Source organism: Tasmannia lanceolata, unplaced genomic scaffold (genome assembly GCF_043159265.1).
Source record: "Tasmannia lanceolata isolate RefF3 unplaced genomic scaffold, GAP_Taslan_0.1 ptg000015l, whole genome shotgun sequence".
Classification (NCBI taxonomy): Eukaryota; Viridiplantae; Streptophyta; class Magnoliopsida; order Canellales; family Winteraceae; genus Tasmannia; species Tasmannia lanceolata.
This window is the reverse complement of record NW_027518692.1, coordinates 60,735,541-60,758,190: the sequence shown is the minus strand read 5'-3', so window position 1 is coordinate 60,758,190 and position 22,650 is coordinate 60,735,541. Positions and strand designations below refer to the sequence as shown.

General features: G+C 37.7%; 1 protein-coding gene across 2 annotated transcripts; it reads right to left on the bottom strand.

Annotated features, from left to right (window-relative positions):
• Positions 1 to 270: 270 nt before the first annotated feature.
• On the bottom strand, positions 271 to 21,188 carry NF-YA7 (nuclear factor Y, subunit A7). 2 transcript variants are annotated; one of them, XM_077397682.1, is made up of 6 exons: positions 21,045 to 21,188; positions 17,809 to 18,049; positions 13,184 to 13,332; positions 9,140 to 9,211; positions 8,582 to 8,743; positions 271 to 950 (listed from the first exon to the last, which is right to left on the bottom strand). In XM_077397682.1, exons 2-6 carry the CDS (start codon positions 17,843 to 17,845, stop codon positions 753 to 755), a joined length of 618 nt encoding a protein of 205 aa, XP_077253797.1. In that variant the 5' UTR covers positions 17,846 to 18,049; positions 21,045 to 21,188; the 3' UTR covers positions 271 to 752. The 2 variants fall into 2 exon arrangements, with proteins under 2 accessions (XP_077253797.1, XP_077253798.1); XM_077397683.1 differs by lacking the exon at positions 21,045 to 21,188 and adding an exon at positions 20,394 to 21,009.
• Positions 21,189 to 22,650: the final 1,462 nt, after the last annotated feature.

The following is a 22,650-nucleotide window of genomic DNA, read 5'->3' as shown; positions in this document are numbered from 1 at the left end:
TTTCAACAGTAGATTATCCAAGTGTAGGCCCGCTAGATCAATAGTCCAATTCACTATGCACGACAAACCACAGCCCACTATGATCACTTGATTGCCCATGTTGGGCCCGGGATTCCAGCCTGGCCTTAAATCACAAAGCCCATCACATTTTGCCAGGCCGGGCTGGGCCGGGCCATATCCAAGATATGTGGCTGGGGAAACTTACCATAACGACACCAGACCTATATCCATAAACCCATTCAAGTCTCCAAAACATTAACCACAAAAGAAAAAATAAAGTTCCCATGAGAATGAATTGAAACGCATCAACCAGTTTGATTTATACACAGATTTCTCAGGGAAAGTCAAGAAAACAATATACTTGATTTGAAAACTACCAAGGGTGCTGAAACCACCTCTCTAGAACTAGCAGAACCAATGACCTGAAACTCTATTACGGCAAACCAATATTTACTCTCATGTCAGAGCAAGCAACAAATACCAATATTTTGCACAGGAACTACTCAAACATCTCCTAGTTCACTCTCCGCAACTCCCCTACTAATCTCCTACCAGAAAGGCTATCCTTACAAATTTGAAAAGAACTCTTGAGGTGAGGGACGACGTACCCGCTGGTGAGACTAGAATAACCAAGCAATGGGCCATATAATGATCAGAAGTCTTGGCTGTCACTAGTATCAAACTACGGGAATCCGTACAGAGCCCATGTTTCCTCGTCTTTGGTGTGATTGACATTTTATTTACTTGCTTGATTAGGATTTCTGCTCAGAAGATGTTTGTTGGTTTAGTGAACTCAACTTATTGGAGTCAGGACCATTCGCTGGCAGTGCTGTGTCACTTGCTGACACTCCGTTTTGTGAATTTTCATCGACCTTTGCATTGAGGAACCGCCCCCCACAACCCCTGGCTCTTCTCAAAGCATGTTGGTGCCGGGATTCATGCATGTAGGGCTATACAAAAAATTTTCAAAATTGTTAAGTTACTAGGATTCATGCTGAAGAACTGGAATTACAAACGTAAAAAAAATGTTCAACTATAGATATATTTGCACAGCTGAAATGGCATTTGTCGAAACAACAGTGTGACATTATACTGAATTGGTATCAGCCTAGTTAGGGAGTAAAGAGATACATCAATTGCACATTATATATACACAAAATTGCTGGGCATAATAGTAAATCTACATAGTTGACTGTACACACTCATCACCATATGTACCCAAGTCATACAAAAGATACTGATCTCAATCAAAACCCCACAACTTGTTTGCACCATACTGTGGTACTTAAGATGCATATACAAGCTACTCTCCACACCCTAAAGCAAGAGTGAATATCGCTTATTCCGGTGTTTATCAGTGGTGGTATACAATTGGCTTACGCACCAATGAGGATCTTTATACTAGAGCTCTTTTTCTATTATTTCTTTTTGCCATATCCTTAATAGCGGGTTGGTTACACCTACAACCCAAATGGAAACCAAGTGTTTCGTGGTTCAAAAATGCCGAATCTCGTCTCAATCATCAGTTTTTAACATGTATGCAGAGGAATAGAAGACCACCTTTTTCCAATAAAAGATGTAAAAAAAATCAAACGAGGCATTTGATTATCAGTTCTGCCCAAGGTTCAAAAGCACCAAAGTTTCTCAATGGAACCAAACATCCTCAACCCAGCCCTTGCTGCGAAGAAGCTTCCACATACACGAAGGTTTAGTTCCTCACTCAAATTGATAATACACGGCATGTGAGGATGATGTACTGTTTTTGTTAGGTAAGCTGGGATCGAACCTGTGACTAAAGGTTTAGAAACATAGCCTCAACCATTGAGATACAGGAGGATGATGTACTGACTAGATTAAGTGGGAAAAGGCAAATGTGCTGCTCCCACAGGCACCTCTCTCTCTCTCTCTCTCTCTCTCTCTCTCTCTCTCTCTCTCTCTCTCTCTCTCTCTCTCTGTGTGTGTGTGTGTGTGTGTGTGTGTGTGTGGTGGGTTGGGTTTGTTTGTTGTTGTGAGAGCGGGGGGAGGCGTGTGGGGGTGGGGGGTGGTCTGTAGAAAGAGCTATCCAGTTCTACAGGCTACGAACTAGGATCCCGAGACAGGCGGAAGAGTTTGACAGTGTAGATTGCTGACCCTTTAAAAGTTTGTCCAGTTACATCCTTTACAGTCGTACCATGAGGAATACTGCACAAGATCCTACTGTCTAGTGGGTGGAGATGTGACAGGCTACCAGAGTAAGTGACCGCAAGATCATTATAGTTGTCATCACATGGCCCCATGGCATGGATGCCAACTGGCAAAGAATCCACAAGTGGGCAGCATGAGTGCATGACTATCTCCAAAAATTTAGAAACCTACTGTACAAAAAAAAATAATTTAATGAGAAAAATATATATTCTAAGAAACCGTTATAAAAAAGGGCATACTTTAGAGTTACTTAAAAGGGCATTTTGTCAAAAAGAGTTTAATGTCTAAAGTATTATTGACATAAATATTATTTAGGGACTCATTGGAGATATTTGTCCAGAAAGATAAACTTTTTTGGAGATATTTTTTAGAAAGTTAAACCTTTTTTTTTTTTGAGATATTATTTTTCGAAAAAACTTTTTGGCTAAACCAAGATCCTCAATGACTAATTGGAATATACTTTTTAGATCAGGGATTTTTGGGTAAAAATTCCTAAACGAATCGAAGGAATTTGAAGCAAATAATTAAATTTCATTCCAATCGATGCCGATTAAAAAAATCCAAACTAAGAAACAATCAATTAGAACAAACAAGGGACCTCATGCAATGCCTGTCTCATGAAATCAAGCCTCAATGAGCATTACAAGGGGCTGAGCCTCCAGCTCAATTGGTAAAGACGATGTTCTTCAAAAATAAATAAATGAGCATTACAACCCCTTTTAACAAACATCATTTGCTCAGTAACAAATATAAAACCCCCACCCTGAAAATAATTAACTATGATGTTTTATTTTTTTAATGGCAAATCTTATTAAAGCAAAGGGAAAGAGACAAATGACTGGGATAATCACGAGCGATACAAAGAAAAAAACAACAAAAAGAGGGAAGTACAATGTGATAGAATGCGACAAAAGAAAAAAAAATAAAGGCATCTGAAAATTTGGAAATCCTCTTACTCAGAATGATCGTAGCCCCCATTTAAAAAAATAAATAAAATTGAAAATCTTCACGGGGGAAGTGATCCAAAAATAAAGTCAACTCTTTGTCTATAACCAAACGAGCAAGTCTGCATCAGTGACCTCAAAGCGTGTCAAAACTCTATAGGATGTCTCTCCAATACGTCCATAATCTCCTTTATCGCGTCCGTGGATCTCTACAGGTAGACAACATCATCTCTGAACCACTTGACCATATTGAAATGTTCTATCTTGATGATAATATGGCTCAACTGAGTCTGCTCCACCAGCCTAATACCATGAAGTAGCGACCTCGTTGGAATCTTTTACCCCTTGAAAAGACCCACAAAGTCACACCATCTGCACTCCTGAGGAGATCTCCGATGTCGGTTGGACATTGGTTACCAAGACTCAGGCCGTCGAAATTCAGCTTCAATTTCCCAGAGGGAGGATGTTCTCATCTCAGTCGTGGACCCTCCTTGTAACATCTGCTCAACATAATCTCCTCCCACGATATTTGGACAGTCGTTATCGAGATTCCTCTAAAAGACGGATCGTTGCCCACTGAACAATTGACAAGAAAATTTGCCTCTTCAAACTACTTAAAAGGAACATTGCCAATTGAAAAACGACCAAGAAAATTTTACTCTTCACACTGCTCACTCGTCTAGATACACTTTTGAAAACTCCTCTATTCCTTTACTTCCAAACAAGCCAAAGAATTGCAGCAGAAAACAGACTCCAAAGGATCTGTTAACTTACCAACTTCTCCAAAAGCTTAAGCTGTTGGAGAAAGGCGTTATTTACATGTGTGGTCCACTTGGCAAACAAGTGGCACATGTGGTCCCACTTTGGGCCGACCATCGCAAGTGGATTTTTGCTATCCTGGAGGTTTAAACTCGAGACCTTTGGCTCTGATACCATGTTAACTTACCAACTTCTCCAAAAGCTTAAGCCGTTGGAGAAAGGCATTATTTATCTTTTTATACTTTAACAGGATCTTACCACTAGAAGACCAGAGCAAATACCCACAACTCAACATGATCAACAATATGACTAGGGAGAACCCAATTAACTCTGAAGAGAGCAAAAAAAGTTCGTACCAAAGCTTGTGCAAGAAACTGAAGTGAAGCGAGAAATGGTCAGCAGATTCAGCAGGTGAAGGGCTAGAACTATGAACCAATCGATCAAAGAAAGAGCGAACAATGAAGGTTCCACCCAAGGTCCATCTCCACACTCTTTTTGTCTCTTCCCAGTTGCTTGAAATACACCAAATTAATCCTATATATGAGAGAGGCTGCAATGTCAAGCTCCCAATCAAAGAAATTCTTTCAAAAATCAAAATTCCAGTCCACCAACCCATTTGCTTAAGATAATACTCAATCACAATGCTTTCTTTATGGGAAACCATATTTAAAAACAGAGGAAAGTCCCTTAAAGTTCGATTCACACACTATTTATCCAGAAAAAATCTTATCTTCTCTCTATCTTCCACCCTGAAACGAAGTCCTTTCTGAAAGAGGATCTTAATTTTCATAATATCTCGCCAGCCCAGTCTCTTGATTTATGTACACGTCCATTGAATCCGACCCTCCAAAACAAGATCCATATTTAACGTTCATCACAATCCCCAAAGGTATTCTCTATCTTCTCCAAATTTTCACAGCCATTTCCCCAACACGGCTTTGTTCGCCAACTTTAATTTTCTAATGCCACCCCCCATCCGGTTCTCTCTCTCTCTCTCTCTCTCTTAGTGGCTTGCAGACATCATCCTACTTAACGAGATGATACTGTTTTTTTTTTTTTTTGAATAATTAACTAGATGATACTTCAAGCTACTTTTCTAATCATTCCAGAAAAAAATCTGTTAAAGGCACTCAATTTTGTGGATGACTTACATCAGGCATAAGAATAACAACATGAAGTAAAGAGGAAGTTTGGCCAGGACAACCTTGACGAGCGTGATTCTACCACCTAGGGAAAGCGAACATTTTTTCCGTGGAGTCTTTTCTCCACTCTCTGGATCACCAGATCCCAAAGCCTTCTAGTTGGTCTGCCAATACACAGAGGGAGGCCTAAGAATGTCTCTCTCTTACAACCCAAGATATCAGTGACCACCTCTCCATATCCTGATCAAGCAACCTAATTCCCATGATTGAAGATTTAGAAAAGCTCACCCTATGGCTAGCCATCGCCTCATAGCATCTCAGAGCAACCTTTAAGTTTTTAACGTGCCCAAGGTCACAACTGCTAAACAGAAAGGTATCGCCGACGTATTTAACATGAGAAGTTTCTACCTTTGGATGACCAATGTGGAAACCTTCAATCAATCCTCTGTATCTAGCCTTATTCATCATTCTACTTAGCGTCTCTACCAAAATAGTAAATAGGAAAGGAGATGAGAGGTCTACTTGTAGGGCCCCCCTGGATGTCTTGAAGAAACCTTACAACGACCAATTTACTAAAATCAAGCTTCGCATCTAAGATATACATTTCACGATCCAATCGCTCCACTTCCTGCAGAATCTCATTCCGCACATGAGATAATCAAGAGAACTCCATTCCGTTCTATTATATGTTTTCCCCATACGCACCTTACAAAGAATCCTAAGTTTGCCCAGTCTATGATATGATTTTTGATATTTCAACACCAATGCTTATTACCAAAAAAAAAAAAACTATAAAACATGAAAGATCAACTAAGAGTCATCTCTTAGGCACCAGAGTGTCAAATAATTAATCCTTTGTAAATAAAATTTTCTTTGTAGAAGATACAGGTTTGATTGAAAAAATACTTAATAAAAAAATAGAAAATGAAAGAACGCCTCACTTAAGTGTCAAATAATTAAACCTTCCATGTGGTCGACTGTCAAAAGTAGAAATGTGTAGTATTGTTTGTTCTATTGGATTGGCATGTGTCATGTTTACATCCAATGCTACTCACTTTCATCACAAAAACAATCTTGACAATTACAATAAAAAGATCACTGCCATTGTCATTTAAGTACACAGAGTGAAACTTGCATATTCTTTTGGCTACACTAGTAGACCTGGCAAACGGGTGGGTCGGGTCGGGTCGACCCGCGGGTCATGCGGGTGCGGGTCACACGGGTTGCGGGTCAAAATGACCCGCATTCCTACGGGTCAGCAACCAGTGACCCGTACCTAGTGTGGGTGGGTCGGGTCGACCCGCGGGTTACCCGCAATTTTTTCCAAAACAGTGTTTTTATTGGGCGGTGATAAATTCACCCCCTTCTATGTCTTAATTCACCCCTAATGGACGGTACAGCCTACACCATAGGATGATCCAAACCGTCCATTTGATGGGCCACTACATAAATAGATCGTGCCCCGAAAATCATTGCCATAGGATGATCTCGACCGTTCGATCTATTGAAGTTTCCATATTGTGAGTCCCTCTTTAGATCGGAGGGTTGGAATCATCCTATGCTAATGATTTTTTGGCCACAACCTATTTACATTATAGCCCATCAAATGCACGGTTTGGATCATCCTATGGTGTGGGCTGTACCGTCCAATAGTCCATTTTTCCATTCCCTTAAACAAAACCCCAAATTTCATAAGAAAAATGGGGTTCGCCATCTGCAGAACCCCCCAAAAAAAAAATCAAAACAACAAATTTCAGAAAAATGAAAGACAAGAAAGCAAACCCACATGGATTCCAGCAAAATAAAGTTAGGGTTTTTCTCAGAGGCAACAAAATAAGGAAACAAATCCCCTATTTTTCAATACAATCGGATCTTGATGCCAACAAGAGAAGACCTCTTTTGATAGAACTATAATCTCCTTTAATCTCTCAATCTCCCTCAAATTTCAGCTCTCAAACACCCCTTCTCTTACTTTTCCTACAGATCTAGTAGCCCCTCTCATCTATCTCTGATTTTTCTCTACAAATCTCTCAATTTCTCTTGGCTAACGAAAAATCAGGAAATAAAAATATAGGAGGGTATATGGAGGTCAGAGATTAATAGATCTAGAGCTTGGAGGCTCAGATCTAGGGTTTGAAAGGTAAAAATAATGAAAAGATGATTTTGAGATCCATAAGTGTATTTCTGAAAATAAATCAAAGAAGATGAATAATGGCTAAGAAAGATAACTAGAAATAATGGCGGAACGAACGACTTCCCAGTAGTCTTGCCGGAGAAAATGGTGAAGAAACCCCTCTCTTATTCTCGTTCTCCCTCAAACCCTCTCTCGTTCTCTGAAATTAGAAACCATATTGAAAAATAGGGCGTATATTCATACTTATTAATGCCCTCTTTTAAAATAAAAACATTAAAAAAAATCCAAAAAACCCGCGGGTTGACCCGACCCGACCCATGTTTTTGCGGGTTGGGTGACCCACGGGTCAATAAAACTCCGACCCGTGCCCGCAAATTTGCGGGTGGGTTGGGTCGACCCGCGGGCACGGGTCGCTTTTGCCAGGTCTATACACTAGTGTGCTGGTCAAGAGAGTCAACCTTATGTTGTTGTTACGTCCAATGAAACTTTTTTTTCATCATGCAATGAGTAAATTGACAACACAACTATTTCCTATGTCTCTTGCTGTTTGCCAGCGGGAATGGATTTGATCAAGAGAAAGAACTCTATGATACTTGCACACTTGTAGAGGCCCAACACACCATGTCCTACATGACCCAATACCAGGATATTTCACAGATACTTCACGGACACTTCTGTCGATCAAATAATTGTCTTGTTTCAAACATATGCCTCTCAATTCAAATTAACTATCATGGTTTTTTTTTTTGGGAAGTGATATATCCGCCCCTTTTGATCACCAAGAACACCCTCTGTCAGTGTTTGTGGCAATCAGGGGCATTGAATTCTTCTGACAAAAGTACAACAGCCCCTCTTTAGTCATTGATACACTCACAGGGGGTGTTCCTGGTGATCAAAAGGAGCGGATACATCATTTCCCTTTTTTTCTTGTCAGTGACTTATATTTGCAATTTTTTAATTCCATCAACTAAATTAAATCAAGTTTTATGAAATTTTATTTATAGATTTATTGTGTACCTTATCTCATGGCATGGGATACCCATATAGCCATATCAAATCCCTGTCATACATCTTGGAAAATGGGGAGATATCCATTCCAATGTCTGTGTGCGTCCGTATTCGTATTTGTACATTGGTATCATAGATAGAAATACAATATACCATTCATAAGAAAGAGAGTGGCATAATAGAAAGAACAATTAATTAGGTTCTCAAGAGGATTCTCAAGAAACCTAAGTTCTGGATTCTACACAGTACACACATACGAATTAAAAACACTGTTAATAGGGACATGTCAGAAGTGAAGTAATAGGACATGGCAAATACCAATTAACTGGGTTATGAAATGCCTAAAGATAAAGAAAACCTTATCAAATAAGTACCTCAGAAAGCAAGAGAAGTTTAAAATGGAAGCATACCTTCCGACACTTGATCAACTTATTTTCTAATTCAGCTTTTGCACGAGACTGCCTGCGGCGCAAGATACCATGATATTGTTTTGCATTGACATAGACCGGCTCTTCCACTGCATCTGATGGCAATGGCACCCCAGCTTGAATCCCCATCAGGTGAGGATGGATCTGGCACAGATCAATACTACAAATTCAGTTATTGAAATGATCAATTATAAGCAATAACCATGGTTTTAAATTTCCTCCGAAATACCGAAATTTCAGATTTCGGCTGGGACCGACACCGAAAGTACATAAATCCGAGATTTCGACTAAAATTTCAGAATTTTGGCCGAAATTTCAGGAAAACGTAATTTTTAAATTTATTTTCTGAAATTTACTTTTTCCCCAACAGTTTGGCCCAAATTTCAGCACAATAATGAAATTTGTTTTTTCTACCGAATTTCGGTATTTCGGCAGAAATTTCGGTTTCGGCTATGTCCGAATCCGAAACCGGAATTTTAACCCTTGGCAATAGCTAAGAGTATCATATAAAAGGTACAACATCGGAGAAATGTGACATACCACAGCTTGTGCACCATAGGCAGCAATGATGTTTCCATAGTAGGGATCTGGATATGTGTATGCAGGTTGAGCCTGCAAGAAATATTCTCCTTTCAATATCCAGACTCCATAACTGTTACAAATTCCTACTGGCTACTTCTGTCATTGTCATATGTGAAACAAAGAATTATGACCATTTCTAGTAGGAATTGGGATGAGGAAGTTTAAGATGCAAGCTTTCATTAACCCAAAGTTCATGGCGTTATGCCAAGTAGAAAAAAATTGTCCTATGTCCTAATTAAATGGAGATCTAATATTTCGGGAGCTTCTTAGATGGGAAGGGGTTTCATACTAATTCATATATATATATATATATATATATATATATATATATATATGTGAGAAAAGTGTTCCTGTGCAGGGAGCTTCCCTGTGCTTAAGTGGGTTAAAAACCCTCCCATTGGTTCGTATAGCGGGACCACCTTTGCGGGTCCACAAAAAGTGACCAATGGGAGGCTTTATAAGCCACTTATGCGCAGGGAGCTCCCTGCGCAGGAACACTTCTCTCTCTCTCTCTCTCTCTCTCTCTCTCTCTCTCTGTATATATATATATATATATATATATATATATATATATATATATATATATATATATATATATATATAGATATATATATATATATAGATATAATTAAATGTTTTTGTTATTTTCAAAGTACAATTAAAATTCTTTTTGTCAGCTTTTGTCGTTAACAGAGGCAATCTCAAGAAGAACCGTCTATTTTTTGGCATGTCTAGCAATACCTAGAAAAATATAGTCATTCTGAAATTCCCCATTTTTCATCCCTTGCCACAAGCTGGTTAAATGAAAAGTCACGCCACATTAGCCCCAAGGAGAGTCATCACAGACGTGACTCGAGCTTGATATATTTTTTAGACTAAGCTTAAGGAAATCAAGGTGAACCAAAACCATAGTCTTACGTTTCAAAATCAGTGATAAAAGATCAGAACTGAGCCAAACAGAGATCCTAGAGAATTCGAAGTACAAGTTTTTTTAAATAAAACTAACTCAAAAAACGCTCTTATTGCTTACCTTTTTTCACGAGAATTGTTAGTACATGAAAATTTGTTAAGTGTTCACTTTTATTGCTTATCTTCTCTCATTATAATTGACAGTACATCAAAATTTGTGAAATATTAATTTTTAATGGACAAATCTAAAATTGGTCAGAAAACAAGTAATCAACCAAGTACTCCAAAGAAATCTTAATATAATCAATATAGTTAGAACCATTCGAAAAAAAATCAATATTGTTAGAACAAGATGTATGACTGAGAAGAGAAATAGAAGAAGAAGAGGAGAAGAAGATGAATAGAAGAGAAGGAGAAGAAAAAGAAGAAATTAGGGGAGAAAAGAAGAAGGAAGAAGAAGAGAAGTAGAAATAGAAGTAGAGAAGGATTAGAGGGGAGAAAATATGTATTCCAATCATTTAATCATCAAAACTAACTATTCATGATACATGAGGCCTATTTATAGGCAACTGAAATAAAATTCCATGGAAAATAAATAAATTTCCTAATTCTAAATAACATGGAAAATAAAAGCCTTAAAACTAAATACCATGGAAATAAAAAGCCTAAAAACTAAATAACATGGAAATAAATATCTGCATCATTCTCCCCTTCTTGAAAAAAATTCGCCAACTGATTATGACTCATACTGCTTCAGTGGATCGTCTACGTATTTGCCCATTAGGATTTCTAGGATATTTATTTCCATGTTATTTAGTTTTTAGGCTTTTTATTTCCATGGTATTTAGTTTTAAGGCTTTTACGTACTTCTAAATAAATAAAGAGAGGGCATTCATCCCTCATGAATTTCTTAGTTTATTTTTCCTGTTTTCTGCTGGATTTTCAGGTTTATTATTTTCTTCTTCAAATTGCTAAGTCCCATAAAGGAACTCTGCCGCAACAGTTTCCTCACACTTGAATCCTCTGTGTGCTGATATTGTACTACTCTTGTAATATATAGTGACACGTGATTTCTTAAAGTCTAAGAAGCACGGGTACTCTTCGGAGGCCCACGCACCCGTATCGGGTGCGTAGCGGGTGCGAGTACGCTTGGGTACTCATTGGGTGCATACCGGGCACGAACTCAAATAGCAAACAAAACGAAAATCCAGTTTCGGATTTTGGGTATGTATCGGGTGCGCTTGGGTGCGCACCCGGTTCGAATTAAATCGAAAATTACAGATTTACTATAGAGGGGTTGTCCCAATTAACAAAAGGAGGGTGCATATATCAAAATATCTATAATATATCCCTTAATTAAAAACCTAACTTAGAAGTAATATTAGATTTTGGTGATGTTATTATTATTTGATTGTTCTTCAATTAAATTGTTTGAATTCTTTAACCAAATATTTAAATTTTTTTAATTTTTATAAATATATAATAAAATATAAAAATATATTATATTCAACATACCCCCAACGTACCCGTATCCAAGGTTTTAAATTTCGGTTTCGGAATGCGTTTCAATCCTCAATAAAACTGAAATTTCAGCCGAAATCAATCGAAATTAAATAAGGCAATTTTTTAGCCGTTACCAAATTTCGACGAAATCCCCGAAATGTATTTCGGCTGAAATTTTGGGATAATATTAAATAACCCTTAAAAAACTGATTTTTTGGAGATATTCCTTAAATTTCGATTCGACCTTAAATTTTGAGGGAAATGAAATTTTGATCGAAATTTTATAACATTTTGACTTTACCCAATTTCGGTTTCGGTCTCCACTGAAACCCGAAATTTCGGATTTCGGTCGAAATTTAAAACCTTGCCCGTATCCTTTTTTTTTTTTTTTTAAATCACGTACCCGTATCATGTCATACACGCACCCTGTACCCGTATCCGTGCTTCATTGCTTAGAGTTCAACAGTTTCGTGCACATAGAAAATTTAGTTTGAAATTTCTGCATCTAGATAATTGTGCAGGGATTTCTTTAGAACTGTTTGAGCAGCAGGATACCAAAATACCTGGGAGATTATTGACAGCAGGTTAAGTCTATCGCCCCACTTGTATCCATGGGTTTAAATTTCAGTTTCAGTACAAATTTCGGCCAAAATCCGGTAAAAAGTTCCGAAATTTCGTTTCTTTGGGCCGAAATTTCGGCCAAAATTGCCAAAATTTCAGTAATTTCGGCCAAAATTCAGTAAAATAATAAAAAAACATTATTTTAATGAAGAAATTTCTGAAATTTGGTACATTTCAGTTTCGGTCTTGACCGAAATTTCAAATTTTGGTCGAAATTTAAAACCATGTTTGTATCAGAGAAGGATGAAAGCAAGGTTTTAAATTTTGGTTTTGGTTTCAGTTTCGGTTGTCAGCAAAAAAGAAACATTTCGGTTTCAGTACAAAATTTCAGCCGAAATCTTGTAAAATCACGGAAACATTTTGGTCCGAAAACACGACCGAAATTCGGGTAAGATTCTTCACCACTGGTTTTACTTTTTATTTTTTACCGCTTTTTTAGAAATATCTTAAAGGAATCTTGTTGTTCTTCTATTTTTTGCGAGTGAGATTGATTTTTGTTAGGGTTTCTGTCGTAATGTCAACATTTCAACAAAAACTATACCCTTTTTTAAATGAAAAGTTGAATGTTTCACTTTTTTCGACCTAAACATTAACGAAATACCGAAATTTCTAGTGAAATCCAGAATATTCGGGCAAATTTCCAAAATTTCAGGCGAAATCCTGAAAATTCGAGTGAATTACTGAAATTTCAAGTGAAATCTTATCCTTTTCCGAATCTAAGTGGATTTCATTTAGGTGGCAGCCGAAGTTGAAATATTTCAGTCAGCTATTTCAGTTCGTTTCGGCTGAAGTTTAAAAGCATGGATGAAAGCTAAATCATGGATCATCTAACTATAGTAAAACATACAATCAACCAACATTTATCAAATTTAAGAAATGCATAAAGAGAAAACAGCATCCAACTGCTTTATCAATTGTGAATAAAATCAATGTGAGAACGCATTTGATTATTAACTTTGATAACAGTACCATAGTTTGCCCCACTTCAACATGAGAAGTAGGAACCGCAGATGGGGATGCAACGACAGGGTGAATGACTCCAATTGCGGGAGGCTGATATTGGATCTGAGGTTGAGAGTCTTGTGACTGCTTTTGCTGCTCATCTGCTCCACCATTATCTGGGTGACAATAATTAGCCAGCCAAGGAAGTACACGGTAAGTGTCTTACGAACATTTAAATCACATTCCAAACATCGCATTGGACAAACAGCAAAATTAAAGAACTAAAATTACAAGCGGCAGCAAAAATAAATATAGCAAATTCAAAATTCCAAAAGATGAGATGCTAATATACGTGCACAAATTTCATACATCTATCAATATAGAAACTTAATTATTTGAAATAAATAATTAACTCGCAAAGGGAAGAGATATGAAAATGGTGTTTAAACTTTAAACTTTAAAAAACGAAAATTTGAGGCTCGCATAAAGTAATGTCTCAAGTGACCACATGAAAATAGTGATTCTCCAATGTCTAGAGAAAGCCTGGACATCAGTGTATACCTTCTTTTTTTAATGGCAACAAATTTCATTAAAAAAGGCAGACCGAGGAAGTCCCACCCAGAGAATACAGCGAGAACCACTAAAAACAAAATACAAAGAACAAAAATATAGGGCCCTATCAAGGAGGTAAAAAATAAAAAAACTCAAAATCCTGCTTATGTACTTTATTAAGAAAAACATAAATGTTGAAGTATAAATGATTAAATAACACAAACTCCAACAGCTTAAGCTTTTGGAGTAACTGGTTGTTTCACATGGTATCAAAGCAATTGCGTCACGGCAGGTCTTGGGATCAAATCCCAACAACCCCTTGATAAAAATCCGCGTGTAAGGCCAACACTCCCCTTGAGGGGGAGTGTTGAAGTATAAATGATTAAATAACACCGACTCCAAGAGCTTAAGCTTTTGGAGTAACTGGTTGTTTCACAACAAGAGAGACAGTTTGGTAATACCTTTAAGAGTCCCTAACCAGATATAAGGTATGTATTGGTGAATATAAATACGTTAAAAGAATGTTACAAATATTACTTTACAGAGAAAATTCCATCTTCACTTAAAATTAAAGTACATCTTCATTTAAAACTAAAGTCAATCATTTTGTGAAGGTTGTTAGAATTATGGTTCACCTTAGGCTGAGAGTTGAAGGACACATTAACCTTTATTTCAATTTTAATGTCTAGTTTAATATGCAAGTGACATTCACTACGCATACGAGTAAGTCTAAAGTCCATATTTATTCTAGAATGTTAAGAGCAATTATTAACACGTTAACCTTTATGTTCAATTTTAATGTGTAGTTTAATATGCAAGTGACATTCATTATGCATATAAATAAGTTCATATTTAGTCCAGAATGTTAAGAGCAATTATTCCTCTATCCAGTTGTATCCATGTGCATGTGTACAAATCAATGGCCATTGGTGACTGGCATTAGAGCCAATCAACAGCAGTAACTGACAAGCTGGTATCTTGCTCAACCCCAAAATAATGAACAAGAAAAAAGGGAAAGACACAAAGTCCTGTTCTAAAATCTGTTCAAAGATTGTCTTCCAAAAAAAATCTGTTCAATGATCCCAAGTCTTAGAACTCCAAAGTAGCAGTTGAAGATATTTGAAATAACGTACTCTGAAGTGACAGCAATTGGTTTTGTATTCTATCTACTCACGTTGACTATGATTTTGATATATCCAAACCGTGAATATTTGGTTTTTCTTACATTGTTAGTATAATGTTATAGCCTCAAAAAGTACTCCATTTGCACACATCAAAATTGTAATCACAATTTTTCGATTAAAAATTACAGTCGAGCAAATGCACACATTAACTTTCAGATTATTTTTCTTCCATCAATTAACCAACATCTTGGTTTATGATATTCAATTGCACTGATTAAGTTGATGGTAATATAAGAAACGTAAGCCACAAGCACGCAAAACAATGGGAATAAGGAAAATAAAACTACTCTGGCTGATTTTCTGTCACCTTGACACATTTGGAGTTGCATGTATACATAAAAATCTATCTTATTGATGCTTTTTTAATATGCTTTATGCAATGTACTGTTCACTAATAGTATATAACTATAACTTTCAATGTTACGTATTCAAAAGTACCGCCTGTGACAATTTCTTCAAATCACCATAAGCTTGAAATCCTCCACAAACACGCATGATCGAATGAACATACACTGGAATATTTGTGTTCAGCCTGTTTTCTTCTACAAAATTAGTAGAACTTACTAATATGAACTAAAAACTCGTAAAAAGAAGCTGGATTAACTGCCCCAAAAGAACACTATCGTGATGGTAAGCACTATGTGAAAAGAGTGAATTTATTCAAGGGGATTACTTAAAACAGAATTTGCTCTAACCTAAACACGAGATATTTCCTAGATGTTTGTTCATAGGTGATTTTCCTAAGTTCTCTTTCCTCAAATATCATCCTTTGGTTGGCAATACTTTACCCAGATGAATTTTTACTTCATTGAAAACAAGCCTAAAAGAAGTCGCCCCTAGGGTTTTAAACCTAAAATGATTCCTGCCCAAGGTTACCTGGAACGCGGTTTGTTCAGGTACGCAGTGCGGGTACGGGGTACGATGGTAGCCTGGTACGTGGTACGATGAGAGTAGGCTAAGTTGGTTTGCTATATGAGGTCATGGGACGGTTTGGAGCACTAATCTGGGTCGCTCTGATGCTCTCTGTAGTATAATGTTATGCCAAGAGATGCTAAAGCATTGTTAGGCCTTATCTTAAATATGACGGTCAAACATATCAACCGGTGGCTGGTGACAATTTTTGGGAAAGGTAATCACATTTGACAGCCGTTTAAAAAAGAGATTAAAACTTATAGTGCCAATATCAGTTTTTGGGTAAGGCAATAACATTTGACAACTATTTTAAAAAGAGGTTAAATTTTGTAGTGTCAATAACAGTAGGCTTGTGGTCGGATTTTTTGTTTAGGGTTTTTAAGTGGTTGCATGCCTTTCACAGCTTCCCTTTTCCCTCCTCTCTTATGCCATTTACACCCCCCCCCCCCCACCCCCCCCGGCGCAAAAGCAAGGAAGCAGGAAAGGAGGTTTTACAATATTGTTCATGGATTGTATTTTGATTGGCGATCTTCAATGAAAGATTCTGTCAGAACAACATCTCTTTCAGGCTAGTCTCTTTACCTCTTCTCAGTTTCTTCGTTTTTTGGGCCTCCAATGAGGTATAAAATATGATTAGATTAAAGTTGGGAAAGAGAGTTGTTTTTTTTTGTTCTATTTCTCCATTTTACCCTCTCTTAATGCATCTCTAACAGTGTTCCTGCCCTCACCACCTCTAACAAAACTTGCATTCCCAAAAATGGCCATCGGCAAAAACAACCTCAGAAGGCTAAGGAAAGAATCAAATTCCTTCCCTCACCGTCTTCATTTGTTGTTGGATCACAAACAAAAAAATTCACCGCAGGAGGCTCTGGTGAAGTTTAAATTCCCTCTCATATAATGTCATGGGTTGTAGCACAACAAACAAATAAGCCAACCACAACCACCAGCTGCGATGACTCACCACAGCCATCATAAGACGCCTTCTCATGGCAGCAATACGAGTTATGAGTGAAAAAACTAAGACATCTCCCATTCACCCAAACAAGACCAAGATGTAGGCTATCCACTGGCATACTGCAACATCTACTACAGTGTGCTACATATTAAATGCCCGCATCAATGGGCTTCTCTCCATTTCAAAAAAAAAATCAATGGGCTTCTCTCAACAAGTAATGATTTGTTAATAATGAATGATAGCTCCCAGTTGCATGCCTTCTAGCATGCTCAAGGCAGAAATTTGCGCTTGCATACCCCATATGGTAAAGAGAGACCTAAACCAGGCAAAATCCTCCTCACCAGCCTACCACCATCCCTGCATTTAACCAGAAATTTAAGCACTTGCACGCATAGTGAAAGGGACAAAAGAGGATATCAGATATTGTTAGTTCGTGCAATCCTTGACTTTGAAGCTCAATGTTAATTAGATATACTCACGCACTGGATATAGTTAAGAATGGAAGCACTAGATGGGATGGTTAATGATGTTAGGAACAGGGCATGACTATGGGGGTAGATAGTTTTGATGTGTCAAGGAGAGGCAAAACACCATGCATTGGGAGACGAAATTTTCTTATGGATTAACCCAGTCGGGGGTAGATAGTTTTGATGTGTATAAAGAAACTCCCATGCCTTGCATGTACCTTGTAGGGGGGTCATAAGTCCATGTTTTCAGTTATTACATTCTTTTTCCCAGTGCATTTTTATTCTGCTGATCCGTAAATCTACTGAATCAAGCAGCTTTTCTACTACCTGCACTATTTGACCTATGTTCAAGCAGTTTCACCCTATTTCCAAGCAAAGAAATTTACCAGGCACTGGCCATTGGATTACTATTCAGGTGAGTGATAAATAATGTTTAACAAACTTTAAGGCACGGATAAAAAATAAAATATGGGTAAGATATAGAAAACCATTTCATGTTTCAGTTCTAGACTATGAATGAGATTGCATTTCATGAAATAAATGATACATGCAGGAGTAAGACAGGCATTTTCAGAAGTATACCAGAATTAGAAGAAAGATTGTGCACCGAAGATGTCATGATGCTGATACAACTTTCTTTGGTAAGTCAAAACCAACACTTGAAGAAACAGCAGAATCCAGATCGAAGCTATAACAAGATCAGTAAAAAGAACCACTTTTGTAGTCTTATCTCAAGGTGCCAGTTTGAGGACGATAACCCAGTCATAGCTCATCTTTAAAGATCACCAATGCATAACTTGATGACCTAAATATCCACCTTTCCCTACAGACCCGGAAGCATGCAAGAATGAGAGGCCAAATTTATTGTCCTAGGAATTATCACAGAACTACCAAGTAGGAACATATAAAAAAAATCACCAACTCTACCATACAGGATACTACCTTTACATACAATTTGGTTATACTTAAGTGGATACGTTGACTGTCCGCTTCTCAGGTTTAAGGTGTTTGTATGATTAAAAGAGCATGAAGACAACATAGAAGACAATGGAAAATATCAGAACATGAAAAAGAAAATGTTCAATTGGATCACTCAAATGATCCCTCATACAATTTTGAATTTCCAGCTACAGCTGAAGACATCCAGCAGTATGTCATCAAAGTGCATAGTACATTATGAGACAACGAAAGGAGGAAGGCTAAAACACGTAGCTCCTTTCAGAAAATATTTATTCTTGACTCCTTACGACAATCCAGAAATTCCGGAATTATGAGAACTATAGCAGGGACAACGCACATATGAAGTGAAATTACCTACATGCACAAATATATTTATAATATTCCAAAATCACAGCATACAAATCCTGCATGTGATCACATGAGCAGTTGGACCTTTTTAAACATCACAAATAATTGAGGAACTTTGGCAACTGTTGGACCAAATTATTCAACCAAGTATATGACCAACCATTTGGCTAAACTAAAGGCCCAAATAAGATACAAATGGTGGCTTCATAAGTGGGGCTAATTTGAAACAAAGAAAGGGCAGGCAGCAATCCAACATAGTAACAGTCACTTCATGAAGGTTAAAAAACCTCAAAACTTCTTGATGTGCAGAATGCCGTCTGACAACGCAAGATAGAAGCATCCATTCATGGATGCCTCAATCTACATCCTCAACCAATAGACGACATTGAGATAGTCCCATTCCAATGCTAGCAGCCTATTGAGTCACTCTTGCCATGTACCCATGGTTTTAAATTTCGGCCAGATTTTCAGATTTCAGTTGGGACAGAACTCTGAAAATTTCGGATTTCGGTTTGGATTTCGGCTGAAATTTGGTCATTTTGACCAAAATTGTAAAATTTTCGGCCGAAATGACCGAAATTTGAAAAATAAATCGGTTTCAGCCAAAACCGAAATTTAAATCCATGCATGTCCTACACCTTCATTTTCCAGCCTGATGCATCTCAAAATCAAATGTATGGAGCAAAGTACTCATCTCATCTTTAGCACAGTTATCTTCCCCGAAACCACCAGTCCAGGACTTACTGCTGCCATCAACTCTGATCGCCAGGAAATCAGCTAGACCACACCACACACCCTGAAAACAGGAGCTTTAGGCAGCCATCAACTGTCCCACGAGGTTGCTTGCATGTCTCTCAAAAAATACTAGGCATCCTAATACCAGGACCACATATCACTAAGAAACAACCCAATTCTCTCAAAGTGGGGACCACATTCGCTTCTGATCATGAACTCATTCCCCTTTTCTATTCCGAACAGTAGCCCTCCATGGTGCCGTTCTGTTTTGAACTGATGTGATTGCAAATAGTGAGATGGCCTATCCAATTTCATACAATGGATGTATTGAGATGATGTAACAATGAAACTATTAATGTAGATACTTCGACAGATATTTCTAGAAACAATTCATTTTTTCCTTGCATGAGTCCAATTTCTACTAGAATATGTCTCGTTGCCTTGCGTTTCTTGCTCTCTTGTATCACTCCATCATATGCAGTTCATAAATTTGTCATATTTGATAGTGTTGGAATATGACAAAAGTATGACAACATAAATATACCTCTCAAGCTGGAAAATGTTGCATCTATGCTATTCTTGTTGTAGATTAAGTTACAAAAGCCTGCTATTAAAACCCTTGGCGCATATCCTCTCGTACCAACTTCTTAAATCTGGTAGATACAGTCAGACAATTTATCTTATAAGTGTTCAATTAATTTTTCCTAAATGTTATGTTCTTAGTTACTTTTCCAAACAATGCGACTCTTCTACAAATGAATTTCTACAAGGGAGACCATATGTTAAGGAACAGGCTGAGCACCCAAGACTACGAAAGAAAGAAAAAGAGACCTACACGTACACAGTACACCAGAAAACATACTGGGGTAAAATTTCCATGAACAATGACCCCTAATCCACTAATCCAACCACCTAGCAAGTCATGGACTTCAAATATTTACTCTCAAGATTTTCACTCAGAAACCATGGTCAACAACCCACATCAACCATGACAAACTCAACAAGACCCTAATTGACTATCTAACCAACACATTTTTTCTCCATTTCGCCTGCACCAATTGTTACAACTCCTAGAAAGAAAAAAATCAACTACAAAAGAAAACCCAAATTCTACTATTATATACCATCATCAAAGAAAACTCTTCCTCTGCAACGTCCAATACCAAATGAACCAGCACATTCGCAACCCTGGCAGAAAATCAAACCATTGAAACACGGAGATATATAATTATACACTGAAACAAAAAAAACAACGCCTCTAAGGGGCCGTTTGGATACGCAGATTTTATAATCTTGGATTTCCTCAAAATCGTAGATGGGAGTACTCAATTCACCAGATCCTTCGCAACATTAGCAGAAAATACCACCAATAAAACGCACAAAAGCAACTATAATTTCACAAAAACATAAATTTCTCACATAATCAAATGCTCTACAACTTCCAACTCAAATCAACGGGCTCATTCACATAAAAGAAAATTTATCAAGAAAAAACGGAAGAAACAACTGCAATTTCACAAAATTGCTCGGAAAACAGTTCAAAAAACCCTAGACAGCTACAGCCACCGGGAAGTATCCAATTAGGGTTTCGATAAATCGGACTAACAGATCAGAGGAACGAAAAATTTACAGATTGATCCACAAAAACAACGGCATAGGAAACGAGACAATCAAATTAAAGATTAAAAAAGGATTAGAGATGGACAGGAAAGCTAATGATAGAAAAAATAGAAATTAGGGTTAGGGTTTTTCCATTCTCTCTCTCTCTCTCTTACCTGCCTAAGAATCATGCAGAAACTTCCTGCGATAGAAAAAGAGGGGCAGAATTTCGAAACGGATTTTCTTTACCAGAGTACTTGGCCGCATTTATCCCCCTAACAAATCATTTTCGTATTTATTTTTATTCGAGAAAAAATAAAAAAGTGAAAAAATTCATATTCAGTAACTCACACGGACTACAAGGCATCCAATCTCTGCCATACACGTGGCAAATTGTAGTGAATGAAAATGGCCATCCAGCCTTGGTGGTTCACGGTCATAAAATCATCAAACCGTCCAGGCCGTCCGATTAGTGGCGTGAAGATTTGAAGATTCGGATTAAATGATTTCTTTTTTGAAGGCCGCACGTGGGGGGCTATAACCACGTGTAAGGTGTAGATTGTATGGACTATCAGTCTACTAATTATGGTAGTCCGCACCAGGGCCAAAGGAACCTGTCATGATGGTTCTTAGGTTATAAGGCTTGTGAATATTCGAATCATCCGGACCGTTGATCTTGTCAGGAAGTAATGTGATGGAATCCCGGGCAGATGAATTTCTGACGGGCAAAGGTATATCTTGTTTTATCCACAAAGGACAAACCGAGCGTGTGGGGCTGAAGAGAAGTAGTGGTTGAGGTGGAGGTGGTAGCTGACCGCGGTCAGAGTCTGACCGTAGAATATCGATGGGAATCTCTCAGTTTGTCGTTATTTTTCTTTGTCGCTTATTTTTCAGGCTTCGGAGGAAGAGAAATGACATAGTGACGCGTTGCAAGGCTGCAAGCCATGTGACGTACCTTTTATTTTCCCTTTTTTGCCCTAGCTGTTGTTTTTTTAATGTAGGACCTTACCAAATTGTGGCCCTCCCAAATTTTCGATTGGAGGTAAAAAGGTAATTTTTGGGTGGACAAAGGGAGGCATGTACGTCAGATCCAGACCGTTGATCATTTAGAATGTCATGAGATGATAGTTGATCTTATAGAACATTATGCGGGGCAAGATCAACTTCACAGCATGCCCCTCCCGTGGTTTTAAATTTCGACCGAAATCCGAAACCTTTCGGTCGGGACAGACACTGAAACAACAGCTAATACCCGAAACTCCAAATTTTCGAGAATTTCGGTCGGGTTTCCTGTAATTTCCGTCCGAAATTGTAGGAAAAAATTATATTTTATTCATTATTTAATATTCCCCTAAACTTTCGGGCATTTCAGTGGGTCCGAAACCGGTACCTAAACCAAAATTTAAAATCATGGCCCCACCATGACCTAAATTCATCATATACTATTGATGGTAGTCATGATTTTTTGCAGTAGTCTTTGGTAAAAGGTAATTTGTGGGTCCACGAGAGAGAACGTATATGCAGGATGAAGACCGTTGATCTTATGGAATATTATGAGGAGACCAACACGATCAAGGTTATGTTGCGAGATCAAGGTTACGTTGCGAAGCTTATATGGTTTCATTTCGGATCAACCGATCTAATCATGTAAAGATAAAAAAGTAAGGCCGAGTAAGCGTCTTTTAGTAACGAGGGTAAAATTATATTTTTTGCTTTTTATTTTTGTCATCAGAAGTTCAGAAGAGAGAGAGAGGCTCACTTGTACACCCTATTGCAGTATTG

What these genes read in the sequence shown, in the direction of transcription:
- NF-YA7 (XM_077397682.1), bottom strand. Translation starts at nt 17,845, where the DNA reads ATGACATCTTCGGTGCACAATCTTTCTTCTAATTCTG. An exon ending in CCTATGGTGCACAAGCTGTG is followed by an intron (nt 8,744 to 9,139) that starts GTATGTCACATT and finishes GATCTGTGCCAG; the next exon opens with ATCCATCCTCACCTGATGGG. An exon ending in AGTTGATCAAGTGTCGGAAG is followed by an intron (nt 951 to 8,581) that starts GTATGCTTCCAT and finishes TTTTTTGTATAG; the next exon opens with CCCTACATGCATGAATCCCG.